This window comes from Branchiostoma floridae, unplaced genomic scaffold, assembly GCF_000003815.2.
Source record: "Branchiostoma floridae strain S238N-H82 unplaced genomic scaffold, Bfl_VNyyK Sc7u5tJ_1297, whole genome shotgun sequence".
Lineage (NCBI taxonomy): Eukaryota > Metazoa > Chordata > Leptocardii > Amphioxiformes > Branchiostomatidae > Branchiostoma > Branchiostoma floridae.
Window position 1 is genome coordinate 83,674 of NW_023365694.1, and position 18,794 is coordinate 102,467.

The following is an 18,794-nucleotide window of genomic DNA, read 5'->3' on the forward strand; positions in this document are numbered from 1 at the left end:
CCTCCTTGAGTAACTGTTACCTTATGTATCTTATTACCTGAATGTCTAGCCTTCATCAACCTAACACTGACATACATTTTGTAGAAGCTCTAATTAAAGAATGGCACAAGAAGTGTCAAATCACTAACAGGATTGTAAGGTCTACACCACAATTTAGTTACAGACTTAACTACACTATACTGAAGCTTGAAGTCAATGCTTTACCTGATTATGCCATCCACCTGTGCAGCAGTGCCCCCTATGCCCTGCAGGTAGTAGTGCACCAACACTTTCAGGTCTGACACTTCCTCCAACTCATCCACATAAAACTCTGTAAACCTGCAGACAAAGAAAACAAGTGTTATTACACAATGGTTGGAGCCTTCAATACAGGTCAACACTTTGAATCAAACATGCAGGGCTTAGATGTGTTCTTACTGCATCAAGAGTGGAGATTAATATATTTTAACAGGTGTGTGTGTGTGTGTGTGTGCCTGTGTTGGGTTTACGGAAAAGCCTGGGCCCAGCAGGCTAGCCAGCAGACTTTTCTGAGCCCCTTTTGGGGCCCCAAGGCTATGAATGGGGGTTTGGCACCTAATGGATTTTTCAAAGCTAACAGGGTAACGATAACTACTGCTGCTGCTGGGGGCATTGTACAGAAGGTAACTGTTTTTCACATTTGGTCACAGGGGGAGGCAGCAATGAACTACCAGCATCCACAGTTATTTTACATATGAACACAATGTATTCTCTTTGGTTACTCTTCCAGTCAGGCCTACACTACAGAAAGGATGGTTGGACCTCTTGTGAAATTTCCTTGTAAAAAAACTGGGTCAGTGGTAACCCAAGGCAACACTTGGGACCCTAGGGTGGAGGCTGTTTGCCAAAACATCAAATTTGAAACAGATGTGTCCACCATCAAGTGTCAGTGAGCATGGATGCAGGAATGGATGTATGTTATGTGTTTATATGTGTCAACTTGTATGTGAGAGGGATAGCCACTATAAGTATTGTAGGAATGACTGACAGTATAGTCAAAGGAAAAGTAAATGTACTAAAAATGTGGGAGTTCCTGTGAATGTTCATTGATTGTTCATTGCTGTAAACCAACCCCAACACTCCATGAATATGAGCAAACTGTTGCCTTCTGTCCAATGCACATTGCATGCACTGGAAATATCGGTTACCCAGTTTTAGGTTTTAAAAAATCCATTATGGGCCCAAACCCCATCCATAGCCTTGGGGCCCAAAAAGGGTGGCCTGGCTAGCCTGCTGGCTAGCCTGCTGGGCCCAGGCTTTTCCGTAAACCCGCCTGTGTTTGTGTTTGAACAACATGATAATGAAGTCAAGAAGGTACGTGGGTAGGTCTTCATTAGATTCCAGAATGATTACATTTTTGGCCCCCTATCAGCTTGCTATGGTATTGCAGCAGAACTGTGGTATGTACAGCAAAACAACAGTTACCAACAATAGTTCCCAGAGAAAACAAAGTCCCCACCTGCTTCTGATGGATTGGAGATCTCTTTAAAGGGGGAAGGATTGACATAACAGGTGATTATCACCAATTCAAGATGTCAACCTGGAGACCAGACTGTAAGGTTTGATCCACTCAATTAACCTACTCATTTCCACCTGAGCAAAGTCGTATAAAGCGCCTTTCCAGAGGGCACAAGATAGGTGACAAATCAGCAGATTTGAACCTGGATTCTCTGGCCAATCTGGATTCCAGGCCAAACACCCTGCCGTTAGTATACATCACACGACCCTAGATGCTTTGTTTTTCATGATGACATATCTATTTTTAGTAGACGTATAATATGTACATGTAACTGCAAAACTGACCTGCTCCTGATGCCCGGCGGCAGATCCTTTTTCCCCACGTCCGTCGCAGGGTTCATACAGGCAAACAGACGGAAGTCGGGGTGTCGAGTTACCGGCTTCGTGTCGCCGCGGTCGATCAACACCACGGAACCCGACGCGCTCTCCAGCAATCCGCTCAGGCACTCCAGCGTCTCCGCAGTGGCCAGGTTTATCTCGTCCAGAAGGACCCACTCCCCCTTCCTCACTGCCTGCACAAGTGTGCCCTGCAAGGACGATACCAGGAATAAAGTACATGTATAGTCAAGCAGTGCTGGACCGGTGCGATGGCCGAGTGGGTAGAGTGTTCGCCTTGCATTCGGTAGGTCGTGAGTTCGATCCCCGGCCGAGTCATACCTGTGGTTCTCCTGTCGATTGGACAGATGAGGAGGCAGACAGGCTTTTTACCTGTTTGCCTGACCTGCACATGACTTTTTTTTTTTAGAGTAATACCAAAGACTCTAAAAATGGTACATGCTGCTTTCTCTGCATAGCACTCAGCACTAATGAGAAAGAGTATGGAAGTTAAACACACATCACTACCAGCGGATCAGCTCCCTGCTGTAGTGACTTGCAGAAATGTGTGGCCCAAGGGCTTCGAGGTGGAGATGGGGGCCACCCTACACATCTGTAGATGTATGGGCAAACTTTTACTTTTTATTGTCAAGGTTTGAAATGGGCTGCGGCCGTGTCGTGTTAATACACCTGATCCTTTGATCTCAAAGTTAAGCAACGTGCAGGCAGGTCAGTACTTGGATGGGAGACCAACAACTTATTAAAAAGGAAGACTGGATGCTGTAGCTGGGTCATACCAAAGACTCTTAAAAATGGTACATACTTCTTTCTCTGCTAAGGGGAAGAGTATGGAAGCTAAACACACTACACTACCAGTGGACTTGCTCCCTGCTGTAGTGGCTTGCACATATGTGGCCCAAGGGTTACTCGAGATGGAGATGGGTGCCACCCCAAGCATCTGCACAGATGTACGGGCAACTTTTAACTTAAGGAGCATGGTCTCCCACACTTCATGATAAGAAGAATCAACAATATTACAGAACACGACAGGCCTAGGACATTTTCACGCTTACCTCAATGAAGCTAAATGCAAGAGCGCTCTCTGCTGTCTTCAGTTGGTGCTGCAGCTGGGCAAGCCTTTCCGACAGCTTTTTCCACCGGTCTACAAGATCTGTCTTCTCTCCTGCAGGGAAGTACAAAATAAACTGTCATCAACTCCCAGGAAGAAAAGACCACATTTGATACCTGAATTGGACACTGGACTACAAAAAAACTATATCATTTGTACAGTTGACAAGAACATATATTAAGTAAAAGTAATATTCCTATCTATCCAGTTGCTGAAGTGCTCTTCTTCCACTCATCTTGACAGAGAAGATAGATGCTACAAGTACTTTTAGGTTCATTGTACATTGTACAGATTCCCCTACATGTAGCTCTTTCTGACATACACAATGAATATTTGACTCCCCTTTCCAGTAGTGTGCAAACCGGTTGAGTGCCAGCTGACAGCCCCAGCATGGAACTCACTGGTTCCAGAGGCAGGGACATTACGGGTGGACTACACAATTCGCAAGCTACTGTAAATGCATTTAATTTCGCGGAAGCGGGAAAATGGACTTTCACGGTGGTTTTAATTTCTCGGTAGCATCATGCACTCTTACTGCCATGGAAAAAAGTTTGCGGTGGTTTTAAATTTGCTGTGAAGCAGCCACCGCGAAAACCGCAAACATTAAATCACCGCGCAAGTTTCTGCATTTACAGTACATAATGAAAATCTTTACCTTCCTGAGGTTCTCCCAGCCTCTTCATGCCCATCTTCTGGCAGTGGAGCATCAGCTTCAGCAGGTCCTGCCAGCGCCGCTTCGTGAAGCACTCCGCAACATGCCCCAGGAACTGGGCGTTCTGGCTCCTCGAAAATGTCTCGCAGAAAACTGCCTCAAACTCCTCCCTAACTGGCATGACCAGCAAACGGATGTCGACTGGTTTGAAACCGCCGAGCAAGTCGGTGCTGTCACTTTGTTGGTTCATGTTCACTACCTATTGGTGACATTAAACAAAACATTTTAGATTATATTATACTGAATAAGATAAATGTACCAGTACTTCTCAAGTATTTTTGTATAATTTTGTTCAAAACTGTTGTAACCTCCTACTAAATGCACGTTCTGAAATGCCACGTATTTGCTCATTCATTCACCACAAGTTATGACCATTCATTCACTTGTTTGTTCATTTGCTCATTTATTCGTTTGTTCGTTCTTTTGTTCATTCATTTGCACACTCATTCATCCATCCACTTACCTTGAGGGTGTGGCCAGTTTGTGTTGACAGATACTGCACTGAGGACGTCTTGCCCGTGCCGGTTTCTCCCACCAGTAATACCGGCTCGCCCCTCTGCACGCACACCGCAACACGTTCCAGCAACGACACCGCGTGTCTTGTGTGTGCGAAGCAAGCGTTCCCACCTATATGCATCGTCGCCACATCTCTGATCTTACATGGGATTGTCGCTCTGCCCACAGTCATCGACGATGCGTCGATGTCGATGTTGGGTTTGTATTTTGTGCTGTAGAACACTGCCTTCTCCCTGCTTATGTTGAGTCTGGCTCCGATGACTTCAGCCATGCGGATGCGCTGCTCTTGTTTAGCTAGACTCGAACAGAAGCAGTCGAGAGACTCCTGAAAGACGCTGGACGCATGGCCGAGCGAGGTGTCTCGGAAATCTGCCTCGATCCGGTCGCACCACTTCAGCAAGTCCCGTGTAGAGATCAGCCGACCGTCTGCAGATGCATGCCCTGTGGCCAACGCCGTCCCAGAATCCTCTGGGGCTGAGCTGCAGTCCATCCCATCATCCTTTGCAACCGCAAAATCGTGCCTCCCCGACGACAGCATGCAGTACACGTCCAGTAGTTTCTCTGCGATGCCTGACAAGTTCGGATATTTTGTGACCAAGACCTTTCGCAGCTCTTCTCGTGAAAGTGGCTCGACGCAGATCCGGGTCCACAACCGATCCAGCAGGGAGGAATTTGATGAATGCTGTTTGAAGTATCCTGTTAAAGGTAAAAACATTTCAGGTAATTGAATCCAATACGGCAGTGTTCTAGCCAGCATTATTTTTTTTCTGTCCCCTTCATTTTGAATGAAATTTGTCAAAGACGCGATTATCCTAGGGGTCCAGGGGGCATGCTCCCCCAGGAAAATTTCAAAATCTAGACCCTCTGAAATGCTATTTCCTTTATTTTGAGGGGCAAAATTTCCCATTGGCAAAATTCCATCAAAGGAAGGAAGGATGGATGCTGGCTAGAACCCTTCAATACAGCTATCTGTGACGGTATTTTTTGTTGGTTACAAGCCTGAAGTCCAGCCTTGTAAGCTTTGGTCATAGTACGTAGCAACCTTTGGGAACGGACCAAAGCTAACAAGGCTTGACTTGAGAAAGATGTCTGGTATGGGTATCGAATGGGAATGGAGAATTTATGGTTGTGTGAAAGAGCACTCTTCTATCCTATGTTCTACCAACCTGATGAAACTATTTTCAGATGTACCTGTGGCACTTGACAAAAGCTGCTGAGAAGTGAAGAGTTGGAAGCCCGGGCACTCCAGTTACATGTACAAGCTCTAACAATGGATATAGGTTACCCCACAGATAAAGATGATCTAGTGTTACCTGTTGCACTGGAAAGGTGCTGCTGAGAAGTGATGAGTTGGAAGCCCCTGGGAGCTGCTGTAACTGTTAGATGTACAAGCTCTCTAAGGAAGATGTCAGATTAAACTGTACCTGTGGCACTTGACAGAAGCTGCTGGGAAGCGAAGAGTTGGAAGCCCGGGGCACAGCGTACAGTCTGCCCATGGCCAGGAACGCTTAGACTCCGGGTCTCGAGCAGGGGCACGAGGACGGAGATGACGTCCATCGGGGCGAAGTCGATGTCCTCCAGCAGGATCCAGTTGCCGTTGGTGACGGCTTGAGTCAGCACACCTATTGTAGGCCACAATATACATATCATGTATATAATATACTGAAAAACTAAACTGTTCTCCAACTCAAGAAAGCTCACTCATTGGAATTTTCGTAAATGAAATTATATAAATTTTCACTTGGCAATCCCTCAACCTTTTTTTCAGTTATTCTTAATAATGCCAAACTCTGAAACAAAACTGGACTGTACAGTCCAACAAAAGCGATAATACTGGGCAAGAACCTGCAACCCAATAGTTACTGTCCTTTCTAAGAGCTCACTCACTCACTCCTACCACTCAAAAATCATGACCACAGCATGTCGGGAGCACATGCAACTGAAAGTTCTACTGTTTCAACATACTGCTACCTACAATAGGGGGGAAATAATTCATAGCATTACGTCGTCATACAACATTTTTATCAAAAATCAAAACAATCCTGGCATCCTCCAGAAATCTTGCAGACAGACATTGCCAGGGTTACTAAGAGGTTTATTGTCATTAAATACAAAATAGCAAATACCTAGCCTCTAGATCTGTTTCATGGACTATATAATAAATAAACACACCTGGCTGCCAGACGAACTCCCCGGGAACGTCGGTACACCGGTAGGTTCCGAGCAGCGCCTTGCTGTCCGTCTGGTCTCCGAGCTGCACCTTCAGCAGGTAGGGTGAACCAGTCAGAATTGCCCTGAAGAAGGTGACAGACGGTCACAGAAACATCGGTGAGAATCAAGCATTGGTTGTGTAAAAAGAGTCTCTTTATTCAGTGACGTACCAACCTGATGAAACTGTTCACGGAAATGTGAAAAAAGGAAAACTTGACGTAGCATCATCATCATCATTAGTCCCATAGCCTTACTTAGGAGCTGGCAACAAAACTGCATAGTTAACTACTAGGAAACTACATGTAGATGTCGAAACAGATGTGAAGAAAGGAAAACTTTAAGTAGTGGCTGCCAACTAAACTGTACAGTTACCAACTACTTTTGTATTAGGAAAGTACATGCAGATATCAACACAGATGTGAAGATAGAAAAACTTTAAGTAGCGGCTGGCAACTAAACTGCATAGTTATCTGAAGTATTAGGAAATTACATGCAGATATCGAAACAGATGTGAAGAAAGGAATTGAGCTTTATGTTAGAGTGGCAGTGGGAACTAAACTACACACTCAATTACCAACTATCAGGAACTAGGAACCAGGAGCTCAACTGTGAGGCTGCTAACAGTTGAGCTATAGGGACATCCCTCCTAGGTGTCTATATTATACCTGATAATTACATATAATTCTGTAAATTTAGCTGCAGAGAAAGAATTTTGGGTGCAGAACACAAAGTAAAGGAGAATGACATGCACCTAGTATTTCGAACCCTGACAGGTGATTTAGTTTAAGACTTTACTCACCTGTGAGGTGTGCCAATATCTATGTTGGTTATCCATCTGTTTTGGAAGACAATGGTAGGCAGACAGTGTGTGCCTGGCCTGAACGTGACTTTTTAAGGCGAATGAGGTATGTGCACGTCCTTCTCCACCCTCTCGTCTACTGACGCACTAAGTCTCACAGGGACAGAATTGAATGCCACGTGTAAGACGGCCCCAGCAGATGCAGGTTTGTTATTTGGAGTTTCTGTCTCCTAGGAGGTCTTCCGACCAAGGATGCAAGGGGTTCCTCCATCTACACTGACTGTTTAATGCATGTACAGGTAACTACAGTTGAGACTTGACTCACCTGTAAGGTGTGCCAGGTGTTCCACCAGGGCCGTCTTTCCGCAGCCAACAGGTCCTTCCAGCAGCACTGCCTTCTGGGATAGCACGGCCATGGCGAGACAGTGCAGGTTGCGCAGTGTGGAGGGAACAGGAACCAGGGTATCAGCCATTTCCTGGGGGTGTAAAGATTTCATCGTTAGGTTATGATAATATTTTTGTTACAATTTTAAGACCATATATCCGCAAGCTTTCGATCAGTCCTCTGATCCTTCTCAAGTTGAAATGACCCTTTGCTGATGTCACACTTTCATTCCGGATGTGTGACTTAGGCTCTGGGTCATTTCAACTTGAGAAGGATCAGAGGACTGATCGAAAGCTTGTTGGTAAGCGCTTCATTTTGTGTACGGATATATGGTCTTGGATATATGGTCTTAAAATTGTAACATAATGTTGACTACCGTCACAGATGAACTTACATTCAAGTGTGATAATATTTATTTAATGAGTAATGGTGTAATCACCAAGCACATGGCAGTGCTTAAGGGCACTGAAATGCATAGTACTTAGATGATATTTATTATGTTAAAAGCGTAACGTAATAAATAAAATCAACAATTAATACCAAATTACAGATAAGACAATCATATCACATACAAAGAAGCTCTAAAGGAAAAGTTGAAGGGATACTTACACAACAAATATAGAAGTACTTACCAATATCAACAGCACATTTCCATTTTCATTTTCAAGTTCATTATTTATTATCACACTTTTGCATAAAGTCAAACTTCATTTCATGGGTTATGTCAAAACAACAGAAACCAAACTCTCAACTAAATACCAATATTAACAGTACATTTCCATTTTCATTTTCATAGAAGTTCATTATTTATTATCACGCTTTTGCATATTAAATTCAAACTTCATTTTCTTTTGATTTGTTACTAAATGTTCTGAATAAAAGGCATTGTTTTTAGACTGAAATTATGTGTATGTGGCTCTGAATGGTACTATTTACAGATTAGTGATAGCAATACCTTTTTTTTCTCCGGACTTAATTTCTTGTTTTTATTGAAAATGAAAAAAAAAAATGGACAGGCGAATCTGAGAAGCAACAAATAAAATTGGTGTAGCCCTACCACAAAATGAAATCCCTACAAACTCAAAGGCACCTAGTAGTAAGTTACAGTATTCACTATTTTTCTCGAGTCCAGCAAAATAAAATGATACAAGAACAAAAAACAACTGAAATAATTTATACAACAAAATATACATTTTGTAGATAACATGAATAAGGTGAACTCTAACTCAGAACAAGAGACAACATAACTCTGCCCTTTCTCTGTCATTGAAGAAAAATACTGTAAAATGCATTTAAGTTTGTGGGGATTTAATTTCGCGGTAGCGGGAAAAAGGACTATTCGCGGTGGTTTTAAGATCGTGGTAGCACCATGCACTGTGGTCTCTTACTGCCATGGAAAATGTTCGTGGTGGTCCGACCAATCAACTTTGAAATCGATCGCCCAACCAGTTCCCAGCAACGACGTGCATGGAGTCAAGACTCAACACAGAGCACCCTGCGTCCCGCCCAGACCTTTCAGAAAAACTAGAGCAACGGGGGGTGGCGGGAGAGGAAAGCCCAGGTACACGAGGCCAACCAACACATGTGGAAGATGTGGCAAAGGCCACAACACAGCAGACAAGTGTCCTGCAAACGGAAAAGAATGCAGAAAGTGCGGAAAGCAGAACCACTTCGCTGCAGTGTGCCGGTCGAAGAGTGTGCACGAAGTCAGGTCTCCAGAAGAAGATCTACAGGACTTCCACATCGAGACCGTGAACAAGAAGCAGGTCGAGGGAGACCAGGCTTTTGTCGACCTCCACATCGCCGGGGCAAGAGAAAGCCTCAGGTGCAAGCTGGACACAGGAGCACAAGTCAATGTGTTACCTGAAAATAAGTGGATCAAGCTGAGGAGCAAAAACTCCAGTCTTGAACCGACAAAAACTCGTTTGTTTGGCTACGGAAACACTCCTTTAGAAGTAAAAGGAAAGTGCAGACTACGATGCAATTACCAGGGAAGATCCGGAACGTTGGATTTCTTTGTGGTGAAGGCCAATGCGACTCCGGTCCTGAGTTTAAATGCATGTCTGTCCCTAAAACTGATCCAGCTGGTATTCACCGTTAAGTCAAGCGAGACAGCGGAAAGCATCAAGCAAGAGTACAGCGACGTGTTCCAGGGTTTAGGACGTTTCCCTGGCGAACACAGAATTCAAGTGGACCCAAGCGTAGAACCGGTAGTCCACGCACCGAGGAAGTTCCCAGTGTCACTGAGGGAGCCTCTGAAGAAAGAACTCGATCGCATGGAATTTCTAGGGGTCATACAGAAGGTAGATGAACCCACCGAATGGGTTAACTCACTAGTTGTAGTAGAGAAGCCCAAGTCAGGGAAGTTGAGGATATGTCTAGATCCACGGGATCTGAACAAGGCTATAAAGCGCGAGCATTACCAGCTTCCCACGCTGGAGGACATCTCCACGCGTCTCGCAGGGTCGAAGTACTTTGCCGTGGTAGATGCGAGATCTGGCTATTGGCAGATCTGTTTGGACGAAGAGAGTTCCAAGCTGACCACTTTCAACACGGCATTCGGACGGTACTGCTTCACACGTCTTCCTTTTGGCGTCCATTCGGCGCAGGAAGTTTTCCAAAAAAAGATGGACAGCATCTTCGGAGGTCTCGAGGGTGTTGAGGTAATCGTGGATGACGTACTGGTCCATGGCCCAACGGAAGAGGAGCTAAATAGACGCTTCCGGAACATGCTACAGCGAGCAAGAGAATGCAACGTAAAGTTGAATGAAGAGAAGTGCGTACTGGCGGCAAAAGAAGTAGGCTTCTTTGGCCATATTCTGACAGGGGACGGGTTAAAACCGGACCCCAAAAAGGTGGATGCGATCACCAACATGAAGAGCCCCACAAGTAAGGCTGAACTGATGACCATGCTAGGAATGGTAACCTACCTATCAAAATTCATTCCAAACCTGTCGGAGGTCACGGCTCCTATGCGAGAGCTGCTCAAAGAAGACGTCGAGTTCGTCTGGGATAGCAGCAGAGAGAGAGCCCTGGATAAGGTGAAGAAGTTAGTGGCGGAAGCAGCCACACTGACATACTACGACCCCGACAAGGAAGTGACACTGCAGGTGGACGCATCGAAGCACGGGCTTGGCGCAGTCCTGATGCAAGAGGGCAAACCAGTCGCCTTCGCGTCCAAGTCACTCAACAACACGGAAATAAACTATGCGCAGATCGAGAAAGAGTTATACGCGATAGTGTTTGGTTGTGAACGGTTTCATCAATACATATACGGCAGGAAAGTGCGCGTAGAGTCGGATCACAAACCATTGGAATCGATAATGAAGAAACCACTGAGTACAGCGCCTGCAAGGTTGCAGCGAATGCTGCTGAGGCTACAGAAGTACGACCTTGAGGTGAGACACAAACCGGGCAAGGAAATTCCTGTCGCGGATGCCTTAAGCAGGCTATACCTCGAAGAAACCGACAACATGAGCGAGAGTTTCGAGGCACAAATACATCTGGTTACATCACATCTGCCTGTCTCCACACAGCGACTAGAAGAAGTCCGCAAGGAAACAGAGAAGGATGCACAGTTGATCATCCTGACAGAGGCAGTGAAAGAAGGATGGCCAGAAACGAGACGGCAGTGCAACCCCCACATAGCCGAATTCTGGAATCACAGAGACGAACTAACCGTCCATCAAGGGATAGTCTTCAAAGGTCAGAAGATTGTCATACCGAGAGCCATGCGGAGGGAGATGCTCGACATTTTGCACCAGAGTCACATGGGTCAAGAGAAGACCAAGGCAAGGGCCAAGGACATTCTGTTCTGGCCAGGCATGAATGCTCAAATTGAGGAGAAGATACAACAGTGTTCCATTTGCCAGGAGCACCAAGCCTCCAACATCAAAGAGCCGATGATACCACACGCGGTCCCAGAGAGACCATGGCAGAACGTTGCCACAGATCTGTTTTGCTACAACGGTGACGAATTCATCATAGTCACAGATTATTACAGCAAGTTCTTTGAGTTCATGAAGCTCAATAGAACCAAGTCGGCTGATGTCATCACGAAGATGAAAAAACTGTTCGCAACGCACGGGATACCTGAGAAGGTCATAAGTGACAACGGCCCACAATTCGCAAGCGAGCTGTTCGCCAAATTCGCAGAAGAATGGGGATTCAAGCACGTCACAGCGAGCCCCAGGTACCCACAGTCAAATGGGTTGGCAGAAAGATCTGTCCAAACAGCCAAGCGTCTGTTACGCAAAGCAGAAGCAGACAAGAGAGACCCATACCTGGCATTGTTGGAGTATCGTAACACACCGATCGACAGTCAGTTTGAGTCACCAGCTCAAATACTGATGGGCAGAAGGCTGCGGACAAGGCTACCCACAACGAATGAACAGCTTATGCCGAGAAACGTAGATCACAAGAACGTGAAGCTACAGCTCGAAGCAAGGCAACACAAGCAGAAAAACTGGTACGACAAAAGTGCCAGGAGTCTCCCAACTCTAACATCAGGAGACACTGTTCGAGTTCAGCAACAAGATGGTAGGTGGACGCCTGCCAACGTGATCAGAGAGTGCGACCAACCGAGATCATATGTCGTGCAAACACCAGAGGGTACCGAGTATCGACGCAATCGTAAACACCTAAGGGCAACACCTGCACCTGAAGTGTCAACAACACCTGCACCCGAAACATCTACTACACCTGCAGCGGCACCTGTCCCAGCAACAACACAACAGTCGCCCTACGTCACCCGATCAGGACGTGCGGTCAACCCTCCAAGAAAGCTGAATTTGTAATGCATGAGTAAATGCTCTGAACGGATATCGAACATGGACACGGAATACGGACTGATCCTGAACAATAGAATAGAATGTTAATGCATGCTTCAGTGAGTAAACTATAGGTAATGCATGTTTTTGTTTTTCATCATAGAAACTAACATCTTAAGAAGGGGGATGTTGTGATATCAGTATTTGTTACAAGAAGTAAGATAGCCGTTAACACCCCTACAAACTCTGTGAACTTAGAATAGTCCAATACATGCATATTAAGCAGGATGTGCTCTGATAGCAAGAGAGCAAGGACATTCGACCTCTTTGCGCCAGGACCCGAGCATTGAGCAGACGGGCATCCTTCGACTCTGTATCTTACTAACATTTCACCGAATAGACATTAGAGCAAAAGCTGAATGTCTGTGAGTGAATCCTTCCAAGACTCAAGAAGCACAACAGTTTTAAGTTAGCGATGAAGTGGCCACAGCGAAAACCGCGAACATAAAACCACTGTGAACATTTCTGCATTTACAGTACCCTGGACAGCAACAATCTCCCTAATCAGGAACAATATCCTCATCGGAGGCGGGTGTCTGCTTTCAAACCTCATTACCAACCACTTGTGAAGTTGTAAGCACTACTAAAAGCAAATGGCAGCCTCTTCAGACCCTTTGATTTAGCCTCAGCTATTGTAAGCTCCTCACAATTCAGCCCCTTGCTGCCTAGAGACATACAGTAGTTGGCCCACCCAATAACAATAACAAACCCTAACTGTCTCCATGCCACCCTATCATCCTGGCTCCCTCCTTCCCAATCTATCTCAGGACTCAAAATACTTTTTTCTGCATACCTGCACTGGTGCAGGTAACATTGAAAATTAACTGCACCAGACAAATTTTACCTGTAACACTCTGAATTGGATCATACTAAAATCATTCAGGAACCAATGCTACGAGGGTGAGTCAGAAAGTAATGCAAGTGGTTTCATAACAGACTCGTTTTTTGATCGAATGAGTTCAAATTTGGCACAAAGGTAGAGGCATATGTCCTCTTGAGATTAAAATATCTAAATTTGTTGTTCATTATTTTATGAGTGACTGACCAGCTTTCAAGATGACCATACCCTAGGAATCCCGTCAGAAGAAAAGTGAGGTCCAATTAACGTACAATTAACGATTTCCCTAAACCAATTTTTGCTATTGTAGGAGACTGAGCCTGCACATGTAATAAGCTTCATTTATCTATAAGCCACGTGCTTATTTTCAACTCTGAAATCCGATCAGTTTTTCTTTTTTCGTTGCTGGAGTAGAGTGAGGTATACACGGTCGTCTGGGTCATGAGATTTGTGGTGTTATGATTAAAAGTTTCTATAGCCTTCTTTCCCCATTAACAAAGAGGAATAAAACTTAGCACACTTTTTGGCCTTTAAACAGTTAACAACTGTTTAAATTTTCGTTTCTTTTGGTTAATGGAAAAGTAGTCTTTTAACCAACAACTCACGAATTTGTGTCTTAATCCAACAGCTCTATATCACAACTTACTCCATCCTAGCAGCTGTAAATGAGGAACTATTGAGAGTTCAGAAATGAAAATCGGCATGCATCATATAGAGACATTTGATATCATATATGTGTAATTTTAACCTCCTACAGTGATTTTCAGTGGGTCAGATTTAGAGGAATTCATAGTCTGACAAACTACCAAGGGTATGTTCATCTTGAAATCAACTCAGTTGCTCATAAAATGAGATAGACCAAATTTAAAAAATTCAATCTCAAGAGGACATATGCCTCTACTTTTGTGCCAAATTTCAACTCAATTGATTAAAAAACGAGTCTATTATGAAACCACTTGCATTACTTTCTGACTCACCCTCGTATTTTTTCTTTTATGCTTTATAGGTGGTAACGGTCAATGCATCTAATAACAATCCATATACATGTACAACTAACTTTTCATTATGGTGCAGGTAGACCAAAAATACCTGCACAGCTCCAATTTTACCTGCACAAACCACGGTGGTCAAAAAGGCCCTCAAAAATCCTCACTCGCAAATCATGCATATGGATGAGGAAATCAATGTCAATCATCCATTTCACTACTGGTAACAATAGCTGATTGGTTTACGCCGTTGTAGGCGGGGATTACATTTGTTTTGGTCGCTCCAAGTGGAGCTATTTTTTGACGCGAACTTGCTCCTTTGATATGCGCGTCTTTTCTCCGCCCCCATTGTTCTCCACTTACCAAGTTAACAATACCTGAGCTTTTCTGTCGGTCATTCTCACGCTGGAGCTTGGCATTGAAACCACCGTTTTAATTCTTTCTGAACTATATATTTGTCTATATATATTACCCAACATACTTAAACTAAACCTAAGGTGAGCAAAGATCGAAGGAGTTACCGTCACTCCGGGGTCACCGCTTGGGACGGAGCAGTGGGCGTCGTTTACAGACACAACCCGGAAAATTATCCGTGCCTTTTTTACACACACACACACATACAAAAAGTTGAGTGATAGAAATCCAGTAGTTTTTCGGCGAAGATGAGTATCTATATCTAGAACATGAAATCTCACCATACTAGTATACTTAGACCCAAACGTAACGAACCCCTTGATATATTGCGTCTTTGACCAAAGTCCTGGCGTGTCTGTTCCTGTCCTGTATACACAACGACTCAATTTAAATATAAGACAATAATTGCAACCTACGTTTTTTGATAAACGTGTTCTCTCAAATAACAAACTCCTTATATTCTCGTCATTCTGTAAATGAACTAGGTCCATACCAGCGCTTGACGTGGCGAATGTATCGATATCGGTAATACGCTGGGCATTACATCACATGGTAAACTTCAAACTGGCGTCCTTTGCCCCGCAATTTTCTTTGTTTAAATTATACCTTATACTATAGAATGGATTTGAAATAGTAATAAAACGCATGGTAACACGAACGAAAGCATAGCAACCGCAACACCATGAAAATTCACCCAACTTACCGTGCCATCGTCATTGCCGGGCGCAGCTGCAAGATTCAACGGGGGCGGCGTAGAGCCCGCCCGCCCGTAATATAAACACAACCCGGCCTTTCCTACAGAAGTCTAATATTCTCTCCCTCTCTCTCTCACTCCACACGCACACATAGACATACACACACACACAATTGAACTACAGAACACCAGTTTAGTTTCTTGGTGAAGTGAAATTCATATTTTGAACATTTGCACGGAAGCTTACCGCACACGGAGAACGCAATGCACACTGACCTCACGACAAAGTGCGTCTTCAAATCAAGATTCACGAACCGGCGTGTCTAGTCCTGTCCTACAAAATAACTAAAAAAATGAAGAAAAAACTTCGTTCTCAGCTATTTGTAGAAACAATTTTATATTCCCGTGAATTTTGTAACAGAATCTGCAGTTCGCAATTCACTAAGCTTTGTAACATTACACACCCAAGCGTTTGATGTGCTATCGGCTTGCATACACTAGACGAAAAAACTCAACTTTTGGCGCCCTTGGTAGAAAAATGAAAACGGTTCATTACTACAAAGAAAAAGATTTAGACTTAACTATCAAAGAAGCACAGTAGTAGATCAAACTTTTGTGAAGTAGGGGTCAGATATGTAGCGTTGTTACCTGACAGCGGAACCGGATGAAACCGGTTTTCTCTTTTGTTTACAAAAGTCGAAAAGACGCCATTTTACTATTTGGGACCTCGTTCAAAATTTCTAAAATAATCTTAACTATGGGAGAAAGTGCAGCTGCGAAAGTGCACTAAAGATCTTGTGGAATTAATGGTAGCTTCTTGCAGACACAACAAACTGTACAAATAATTTGCTACAGCCAATTCTCTCTCAAATTTCGCGCCCGGGACGACAACAATTGGGCCACGCCAGCTCATTTCCATATCACTGCCGCCCCAGGTAAGTTGTTGTTGTAAGAACGTACGGAGGCAAGAACAAACCGCTCTGATGTTCGCCGACAACCTAATTATAAGTCAAGAGCATAGCCATTCTTCCACGTGAAAATCTGAACAAAACGTACAATTCGTATTTTGAGCCATATCTCCCGGTAGTTAACACTTAAGCTGACCAAAAAAACTCCATCGTGAAGAAAAAACTATCGCCGCCATCTTGGAGAAAAATCAATCGATTCTCTTCCATCGCTGTGGAACTATGGGACAAAACGTAGTGAAAATGTGACAAAATTAGCTAAAATGTCGTAGACACTTAAAACTGCATAAGGTGAAATATTCTTAGAGGTCCTAAAGTCTAAAGCATAGATCAAAGCTTTGCCTGGTGCGTAAAATAGAGCATTAAATTCAAAGTTCAAAGTTCAGTGACCCAAAACGACCTCCAAAACGCACATGGAACAGCGGGCGATTTGAAGCGTTTTGCACATGGTCATCCCAAATAATTGAGATATTTTTAAGGCGAACTAATGTAATTTTCGTGTGCATATATTTTTTTCCTGATGTGATAATTATATCCCGCGTTATGTTGGATGAAATTTGTGTTGTTTTTTTCACACCGCCACGGCTCGCGCGGGCCCGCTTGTGGGCGGAGCACTTTGGCCTGGCAACGCGGATAATACCCTAGCAACGTGACCACCGTGAACCTGCATTTGCAGGTGTTATTTCGAGCCCTGTATCTCCATCCCTCCCTTCCTCCCGTCCACCCGCCTGCCCTTACTCCCTCCATCTTCCTCTCCTCTCCACTAACCATCAGCAATGCTGCCTGAGAGTCTGTGTTATGCATTTTTGTCACATTTGCTAATAAATAAATAAACCAGCAGCACCTCATTCTACTACAAGAAATGCTCTGTGAAGTGAAAATATCATATTTTCACCAAGAGACAGTCTTTTTTCCTTGGTAATCTTATACTAGGCTCCAATGAGGAGGCCCAACTTTGATGTCTGCCCTACAGCAGAATACATTTAGGTCTTGTTTGTGAATTTTGTGTTTTTTTATCAGGAGGGACAGTTGGGAACGGTATTTTGTGATTATATCAGAAACTTTTCCCAAAGTGAGGAAGAACTTGTTATGTTGCTATGGATATCGTGTGGGATGGCACATCCGTTGTTGGTCATATCAGCCTTTGTACACTCTCTCTACATGTACCTTTGTTTCTCCCTAATCAGGAACAATATCCTCATCGGAGGCGGGTTTCTGCTTTCAAACCAATCAATTGTGAAGTTGTCTATTGAAAAATGAAAGCACTATTAAAAGCAAATGCGATCATCAACATATGCATGACGGTCTGTCATTGAAATAAAATACCCTGGGCAGCAACAATCTCCCTAATAAGGAACAATATCCTCATCGTAGGCGGGATTCTGCTTTCAAACCTCATTGCCGGCCATTTGTGAAGCTGTCTATCATAAGAAAATGAGATCATCAACATGACACACCAAGTCATGCAACACGCTCCCTTCCCATGCAGAACAACCTGACAGCCTTCTCAATAACACACGGCTACATTCTGCCTCCAGCCTTCTTCGAGTCACCAACGCACCACAGACGTCCACTACAGGTGATCTCACACCCCGGTTAAGTCTGTCCCTCGGGCTGCAGTTGACGAGAATCAGTTCCACCATGTTCAACAACAGCTCTGTCCTTCCCTCGTAGAACTGACAGCCTTCCTGATAAGGTCCAGCAACGACACCTCAGACATCCACAGTATGTGATCTCACATCGTACCCCTCGGGCTGTAGTCGACCAGAATCAGTTCCACCATGTTCAACAACAGCTCTGTCCTTCCGCCGGTTCCTGGGGCATCACCATCAGATGACAGGTTTGACAGGCAGCTCACCTGTCTCCTGTGGCACTTTCCAAACAAAACTGTGTCCTTCGACCAAGCTCAAGAGGCCTGCGCCATGTACAGTTTGATAGAGTTGACAACAGGCACCAAAGTCATGTACTGGATCACAGGTATTGTTATCCTCACCACTAATGCTGCTGTGCTCTGGGGAATCATTGGAACACGAAGACTCCACAAAGCTCGCTATTTCTATCTGGCCAATCTTGCTGTGTCAGACATTCTTGCAGGCGTTGGACTTTTGTGTAAAGGCACAGATGGGGTGGGAGTGGAAGGGGGACTGTCAGGACTGTATGCCTTAATGAACATTCTCACTTTACTCATTCACAGTCAGATCATGTCTGCTTCGGCTCTAGCCCTATTGTCTGTTGACTCCTATGTTGCTGTAAGGCATCCGATATATTTCTACACCCATGCTCACAGTGCCGATCGTAATGCAGGCATCACTATTGTATCTTCATGGCTTGTTCTGTCTATCTTGGCTTTCTCTACCAGTATGGGTTGGAACTGTTTGGATATGCCCCTATCAGAATGTTACGGCTTGTTCTCCTAACACTATGCAGTTCTTATAGGGATCATGATGTTCCTTCTTGCCAGCAAT

The 18,794-nt window shown here is 44.3% G+C and overlaps 1 protein-coding gene across 1 annotated transcript in view; it reads right to left on the reverse strand.

The window, feature by feature from the left end:
• LOC118407320 (midasin-like) overlaps positions 1–18,794 on the reverse strand; it is an 89,035-nt gene that overhangs the window by 64,271 nt on the left and 5,970 nt on the right. Inside the window, exons 6-13 of the mRNA XM_035807784.1 lie at positions 7,540–7,694; positions 6,381–6,502; positions 5,633–5,830; positions 4,156–4,904; positions 3,636–3,891; positions 2,925–3,034; positions 1,822–2,063; positions 205–318 (exon numbers count right to left, since the gene is read on the reverse strand). Coding sequence (XP_035663677.1) covers positions 205–318; positions 1,822–2,063; positions 2,925–3,034; positions 3,636–3,891; positions 4,156–4,904; positions 5,633–5,830; positions 6,381–6,502; positions 7,540–7,694 — 1,946 coding nt within the window. The remainder of the gene's footprint in view (positions 1–204; positions 319–1,821; positions 2,064–2,924; positions 3,035–3,635; positions 3,892–4,155; positions 4,905–5,632; positions 5,831–6,380; positions 6,503–7,539; positions 7,695–18,794) is intronic.